Below are 7500 nucleotides of genomic sequence, written 5' to 3'. Positions count from 1 at the left end.
TCTCTCCCTCTCTCTCCCTCCCTCTCACACTCTCTCTCTCTCTCCTCCCCTCTCTCCCTCCTCTCCCTCTCTCTCTTTCTCCCCACTCTCCCTCCCCCTCTCTCTCTCTCTCTCTCTCTCAGTGCCACCTGTCGGAGGCCCATCCGGGGAGCAGCGGGTCGTCCCGTGAAGGAGAGCGATTTCTGGCTGAGCGAGTCGTTCCTGCAGCACAGCAAGCTCTCGGAGGTCAGCGGTTACTACAGCGAGAGCCACACTGCGCTGCCCGGGGCCGGCCATCTCTCCTACTCGCCCCCTGGCGGCCGGAGGCTGGAACTGCGCTTCCTGCCTGTGTGGCTGCAGCTGCTGTTGCTGAGCGCTGTTGCCGGGTTCCTGCTCTTCATCTACCAGGCCATGGAGACCAACCAGCTGAACCCGTTCAGCCAGCCCCTGCGCCCCTGACCCCTCCCTGCGCCCCTGACCCCCCCCCCGCCTCCCCCTCACCCCTCCTTCCCTCCCCCTCACCCCTCCATTACTCCATCCCTCCATTTAGAGATAGACCCTCGCTCTTGGTAGCACCTTACACTTTTTTTTTCTCTGGGCATTGTCCTAATATCCGTTTCCATGCCATTTTGGACTGCCCAGCTGGACTCAGACTGAACACGATAAGCCACCCACCAGCATCCCTGCATCTCCATTTAAACATGTTTAAGCCGCTTCCTCATCTGAAAAACATGGGGTTTCTGCATCATTCATCCTCTCTTTTCTGTTCCTTTACTGGTTTGCTTCCTTCCATGACCAGCCACGCCTCCCCTGCAGAAAACAAACATGGCCTGAATTCAGCATGGACACTTCCTCTTCCTCATCCTCTGAATGAGGGTGTTCCAGCTGGAGTCTGACACAAAGGGATGCAGGGACGTTATCCTGAAGGTCAGGCCTGGGTCAGGGGCAGGGGGGGGTGCAGGTCGGAGGAGCAGGGGGGGTGCAGGTCGGAGGGGTGGGGGGTGCAGGTCTGGGTCGAAGGACTGGTCATTTGAATCATTGTATCTGTGATCATCTGCTGGGACTCTGTGGTTTATCTGTGCTCTTGAGTCATGTCTGTGAGTGTTCTCTGGCATTGTAGTGTCTGTGTTTCATTGGGTTTGTGCTTCTGTGCTGAAACAGCGCTACCTGGGGGAAAGTACTGGAATTACCATTCTGCAGGTGAAAAATCTGACTGGACCTACACACACACACACACAAATACACACACATGCACACACTCTCATACACACATGCACACATTCTCTTACACACACACACACACTCTCACACACACACACTCACACATACACACACGCACACACACACACACACACACATATACACACACACACTCACACATACACACACACACACACACTCACACACACACACACACACACACTCACACACACACACACAGAAAATGGCAGCTCTCTAGTCAGTCTCAGCATAAGGAGGTGCTTTCTCCAGCCTCTGTGAACAATATCCTCTGAAGTTGAAATGTGTGTTTCCTTCTAGTGCTTAAACCCCCCGCTTTTATTTTTAAAGCAAAGACTCATGTGTAGCCCAGTATTTCTGCATTTCTGTGTAGATTTAATCTAATAATATTTTGAGAAATTGTAACGTTGGTCCTTTATTTTTGAGGTCATTTTAATCGAGCATATTAACGTGTTAGGTTCAGCCAGGTGTCCTGATGAAAGTCTGGGTTCTGCTATAACTACAGGATCATGGGTTACATGTTATTTTAAATGCATGGGTTAAATGTCCACATGGTTGCCCATTTAAGTGCTGCATTTATAGTTTTTGTAGCATTTCTAGTATTTGGGTAACAGAGAGAGTATCTGTTTGCAATAATAATGGGGTCATTTAGCATTTTATTAGGACATTTGTGCCATTTTTAAAACAGGGCAAATGTCTTGTCACATTTAAATGGCTGTGAAATCTTTTGTAACTGCAGTGTTTTTTCTAATGTGTCTGTCTTAAAACAATAAAGTATCGAAAGCTTTTTTCAGTGGTCAGGGCCATCATACTTATCACTACCTGCCAGGGTAATATATTTTTATTTGTTGTTACTTCTTTAATGTATATCTAACTGCAACTTGGACCACGGTCCGAAAGTACATGAGAGGTGTTTTTGGAAGGACGGTCAGATAAGTATAATTATAGACTCGATAATACTAAGAGGTGTGGCTGTTGTAGGCAGTACATGTAGTGTCCAGCTCCAAAACAGGCATGCGCACACACACACACACACACAGAAAGTAAGCTACCTTGCATGATGATAAATGATAATAAATGATAATAAAATGCGCCAGTCGGTCTTACAAAAACACTCGTTGCTCTTTGCGGCTGTTTCGTAAGGATTTCTTGTGAGAACCAATCATTACATTACATTACATAATTGGCATTTGGCAGATTCTTATCCAGAGCGACAAACAGTTGATTATACTAAGCAGGAGACAATCCTCCCCTGGAGCAATGCAGGGTTAAGGGCCTTGCTCAAGGGCCCAACGGCTGTGCAGATCTTATTGTGGCTACACCGGGATTAGAACCACCAACCTTGCGTGTCCCAGTCGTTTACCTTAACCACTACACTACAGGCCACCCTATCAAAAACGTGTCGGCCAGTGACCTCGAACTCGGTAGCATGTGTGTATTCTGATTTTTATAATTTCTTCAATTAAATGGTTGCCATTTATATAGCACCTTTATCCAAAGCACTGTATAATTAATTCTTCTTGTTCACCCATTCATACACACACTCGCAAATGGCGACTGGCTGCCATGTAAGGCACCAACCAGCTCGTCAGGAGCATTTGAGGGTCAGGTGTCTTGCTCAGGGGCACTTCGACAGGGCTCGAACCAACAACCCTCTGACTGCCAGACGACTGCTCTTACCACCTGAGTCAATGTCACCCTAGTTAGGGTTGTAGGTTGTACACATTATATATATAAAGTTAAATGTGTTAGTTCTGCCTAAATAACAGTTAAGCGTTACTTGGAATCAATTAAGACAGCATTCATTTGTTGGAATTAAAACCTGCATGCACAGGGCACTCGGTGGCAATGAGATTGAGACCACTGTTGTAGGCTATGGTGCAGGGCTACTCACCCTCGCTGGTATCTGCTCCCACCATGAACTAAACCACCTGCTTTCAATGACTATTTTACCTGCTTGGTCAAGGAAGTGAGGGCTCGTTAATAAAATTCGGTGGTGTCGTGCATGGTTGGAGCAAATACCTGCTAGACGCCGCTGCCCGCAGGACCTGGAGTTGAACATCTCTGCGCCAAACCATCCCGACAGAAGATGATGCCCCGCCCCGATGCTGATTTTGATTGGCCGGAGCAGCGAAGGGCGTGACTATGACACTGGGGATGGACAAAACCACCGGCGTGCGGCGAGGGAAAGCGCCATTTTATTCCGGTGTGGAAGTGAGTGGAATAGCTCGCTCATTTTTTTTCGTGGGAATATTGGCCGTATATTAATTTTTAATCAATGGAACATGAGCAGAATTTTTTTAGACTATTTTAACGCAATCGGATTATTAGATCTGCTTTACTAAATAGCGTACGCTAGCTTGCTAACTGATTATTTGCGTTAGCTAATGTCTTTTGTCAATCATCTTGGATTGCTTTGATTTCTTGTGGGCATATTCTGACAGTGGTTTGATTTTTCCTTACAGCCTTCTCCCCAGAAAAATGTACCCGACCACGCTGACGCAGTTGGCCCGGGCCAACCCGTTCAGTGCCCCGCTATTCACCTTGCAGCAGATCGAAGAACCGAAACGGAGAGCCACAGCTGCTGAACCCAGCAATCGCAGGCTGGCCGCTGCTGCAGTGGAAGGTTGGAAAACCAGAACTTAATCTGATGACCGTTTGTTTTTTTCTAGGCTATAGGCAAGGATGTCAGCTGACGGGGTATAGCGACAAGCAGGGAAATGCTAACGTTAGCGAGTCATTGGTTGTGTCCTTCTGCTTTGCAATGTTAATTAGCCAAGCATTGTATATTTGGTGCAAAGGGCTTAAGCGTCGGTAGGAATGCAACGATTCAGCTGATAGTTCATTGTATATTGTTTATACACTATTATAACGGGGAATAAATTTGGCCTTTGTTAATTTACGGGAGAATGGGTACCGCCCCCTAGGCCTTCGGTTGCCTGCTAGCCAAGTTAGCCAGCGCAAGCCCGCTATCTTTATGTTGCTGGAGGACAACGAAGGACAACCTTGAGAAAACATCAAAACGAGCTAAATGCGCACGATTATGATCTGATCTAAATTAAGGGAGACGACTTCTGTAGACTGTGAGAAATTGCAACGCGAACTAACGACCTTCTGAAACTGAAGGACGGAGATCGCGCTCACAGCTGATCGTAGAGCTTTGACCCCTTGCTGCGCGTTTGGCCTGCCAGCAAGAAAGCATTTTATTGGCCTTCCTATTGGCAACATGACGAAGGACATGTCCTGAGTTGGGTCAGGATTATCGGTGTTCAACGGAATACTTAATTTCAGAACCGAGCGTGTCATTGCATACCGTTTATTCTGTAGAATAATTATGCTGCGGTTCTTTTTTGGGTGATTGCCTATGCATAAACTATGCGGATATGTATGGTTAATGAGGGAACACCTTGTTGCCAAGTTGTGTAACGTTGTCTGTCAGACTTTTAACTGTCTGCAGTTAGGTTGCATAAGAGCCTGGTCGTGAACGTGCCGTTCTGTCTCAAGAACAGGACATGATCCGATAAAGCACCTCCAAGTTTAGATAGAGATGCTGTTTGATTCTCTGCCTTCAATGCAAATGGGATTCCTGGCGCGCGCGTGTGAGGCAGACCGACACTGTGGAAGTGTGTGTTCAGCACGCTCCTGGAGCGTGTTTACGATGCCTCTCTCTCCGCAGAGGGGGACAGCTGTGAGTTCGGCTCGGCCCGGTACTTTGTTCTGTGCGGGTTTGGTGGGATTCTGAGCTGCGGTACCACCCACACGGCGGTGGTGCCGTTGGACCTGGTGAAGTGCCGGATTCAGGTGTGAGACGGCTCTGCACGGCCTGCGCTCCGTACTGCATCCTGGGCGGCAGATAACAGCCCGCGGAACGGACCGTGTGCAGTGTCAATAATACTAATATGAATATTAATATTAATAATAATAGTGTACTAGCCTGCAGTGAGAATGTGGGTGTTCGGGATTTCTGCGGTGTGTCATACAGACCCAGTCAACACTGTGTTAGGCACCTGGCCTTTTGGGGGAAGTTTTGTGTGTGTGTGTGTGTGTGTGTGTGTGTTTGTGGTAGAGGCAGTGATGTGTTCTGGGCAGTGGGGCCTTCTGCACCTGCTAATCAAAAGGCCAGTCCTCGCTCTCTGACCTCTGTTGTACCAAGTCTGCAGTCTGTGCTGGCAGGTGTCAGGTGTCTCCCTCAACGGAACATTCCGGTAAAACGCGCCCAGAGGTCTGATTGGGCCTGGAGCAGACGTAGGTCAGAGGAAGGTGCGCTGTGACTGTCCGTGTGCACACAGCAGAGTCTCTCTCCCGCGCACGGCGAGGGCAGGGTTGTCCCTGTGAGAGGACGCTGAGCCTCTATTTACTGTTTCTGTGACACGAGGTCAGAGTTCAGGGAGACACTCCCAGCATGCCAAGGGGAATTTATTTTCATAAACGCCATTAAAAATGTGTGTGTGGGTTGTGCAGCTTTCATACATGCCACAGAGTGGAATGAAAAATATTAAAAGGAAATGGGCCAAAGAAAAGGTTAAAAACATGTAATGGCAGTAAAATGGCTGATGTCCATCCCCGTAGAACTGTTGTCAGTCACTTCTGTGATGTCAAAGTGATGTCAAAGGGACCCCAGCGTGTGTTGTGTATCTATGGCTGTGCTTGCTGTGTGACTCCTCTCTTCTCCCAGTGGCATCGAGTGGTCATAAGAATGGAGAGGGGGGTCATCTGCGCTCTCTGTGGAATTGCCTTGAGACTTGTGCTGGAATGTATTTTCAAAGTCGGTGTTGTAGAACTCCTCTTGCACCTGAAAGGGTTAAATGAATCTCTGTGGATGGTCAGCAAGTCTCAGGATATGCTGGGAAATTAAACCAGTCCAGTAGGTCATGAGCCAAAATAAGTGGGGCAGTCACCATAATACACACACACACACACACACACACACACACACACGCACACACATATAACCCTGCACGGTGTGGGACTAACTGCATGTGGTGTTTGTGTGTTGCTGCAGATGTGAGCTGTGACTTTGGCTCCATGAAATACTACGCTCTGTGCGGCTTTGGCGGGATCCTGAGCTGTGGTATCACGCACACGGCGGTGGTGCCCCTGGACCTGGTCAAGTGCCGTCTGCAGGTCTGTACGGACCACCCCCCCTCTATACGGACCACCCCCCCCCCCCTTTATACGGACCACCCCCCCCTCCCCCCCCCTCTATATGGACCACTCGCCCCGCCTGAATCTCCTGATTCTGCCTGGTTACTGAGTGCATCCTGAATCTGTGCTGAATCTCAATCCAGTTTGGAAACAACCTGCCAGCCTGGTTGTGTTGAGACTGCATTTCTGAATCTGGTTGGAGAGTGACTCTCTCTGTCCACCGAGATGTTCAAATCTGCAGGTGTCTCACTTTCCCGCTCGCTGAAGTGGCTGAAGTAGCCGGCGTCTGTCAGTGTTGAGCTGCTCAGTGTGTGTTTGTCATGTAATGTCATGTCGTGTAATGTAATGTCATGTAATGTCACGTAATGTCATGTAATGTCGTGTAATGTTGTGTAATGTCATGCTCTTGGTGACCTCCAGGTGGACCCGGCCAAGTATCAGAGCATCTTCAAAGGCTTCTCCATCACGGTGAAGGAGGATGGGGTGCGGGGGCTGGCCAAGGGCTGGGCCCCAACCTTCTTCGGCTACTCCATGCAGGGCCTCTGCAAGTTCGGCTTCTACGAAGTGTTCAAGATCATGTACAGCGACCTGCTGGGGGAGGTGAGCTGAGCCTCTCCCTCTCTCTGTCCCTCCATCCCTGTTCTCCATCTCTCCATCCCTCTGTTCCTCTCTCCATCCCTGTTCTCCATCCCTCCATCCCTCTGTTCTCCATCCCTCTGTTCTCACGCTCCATTTCTCCATCTCTCTGTTCTTAACATTGTGGTACAATTTCTCTGTCTTTGGATATGTACTCCAGCAAGTAGCATTTACATCCATATTGGATGATCCATGTAGGAATTGCATCCCTTTTAGTCCCTCCATATTAGGAGACCAAAAGTAATTGGACAGTTGGCTTCTCAGCTGTTTCTGGTTGGTCCGATGTGTTCAATCGTTCTGAGTGCAGATATAAGAGCTTTCTGTGTCTGGTCTTGATTCTAGGCTTTTGATCGCCTTTGGAGTGGGAAATATGAATATAATATAATCTCTCCCTCCCTCCCTCTCCCTCGCTCTCTCTCTCTGCAGGAGAACACGTACCTCTGGAGGACGTCGTTGTATCTGGCTGCGTCAGCAAGTGCAGAATTCTTCGCCGACATTGCG

At 48.7% G+C, this 7500-nt stretch overlaps 2 protein-coding genes across 3 annotated transcripts in view; both read left to right on the top strand.

Moving 5' to 3' along the window:
- Window positions 1-2006, top strand: part of LOC133119203 (lamina-associated polypeptide 2, isoforms beta/gamma-like) — a 6623-nt gene extending 4617 nt beyond the window's left edge. Inside the window, exon 6 of the mRNA XM_061229688.1 lies at window positions 123-2006. Within this exon, the coding sequence (XP_061085672.1) occupies window positions 123-438 (316 nt within the window). The 3' untranslated portion in view covers window positions 439-2006. The remainder of the gene's footprint in view (window positions 1-122) is intronic.
- A 1380-nt stretch (window positions 2007-3386) lies between these two features.
- LOC133119088 (solute carrier family 25 member 3-like) overlaps window positions 3387-7500 on the top strand; it is a 6622-nt gene continuing 2508 nt past the window's right edge. The window contains exons 1-5 of one of the 2 annotated variants that reach the window (XM_061229502.1): window positions 3387-3432; window positions 3684-3844; window positions 6221-6342; window positions 6784-6963; window positions 7426-7500. The exon at window positions 7426-7500 is cut by the window's right edge and continues 107 nt beyond it. In XM_061229502.1, the coding sequence (XP_061085486.1) occupies window positions 3700-3844; window positions 6221-6342; window positions 6784-6963; window positions 7426-7500 (522 nt within the window). In that variant the 5' untranslated portion in view covers window positions 3387-3432; window positions 3684-3699. Of the gene's footprint in view, window positions 3433-3683; window positions 3845-4894; window positions 5020-6220; window positions 6343-6783; window positions 6964-7425 lie in introns of both variants that reach the window. The other variant, XM_061229501.1, reaches the window with a different exon arrangement.

Source organism: Conger conger, chromosome 19 (genome assembly GCF_963514075.1).
Source record: "Conger conger chromosome 19, fConCon1.1, whole genome shotgun sequence".
NCBI lineage: Eukaryota > Metazoa > Chordata > Actinopteri > Anguilliformes > Congridae > Conger > Conger conger.
Note: the sequence above shows the minus strand (reverse complement) of the source record. Positions and strands in the feature narration are given on the sequence as shown.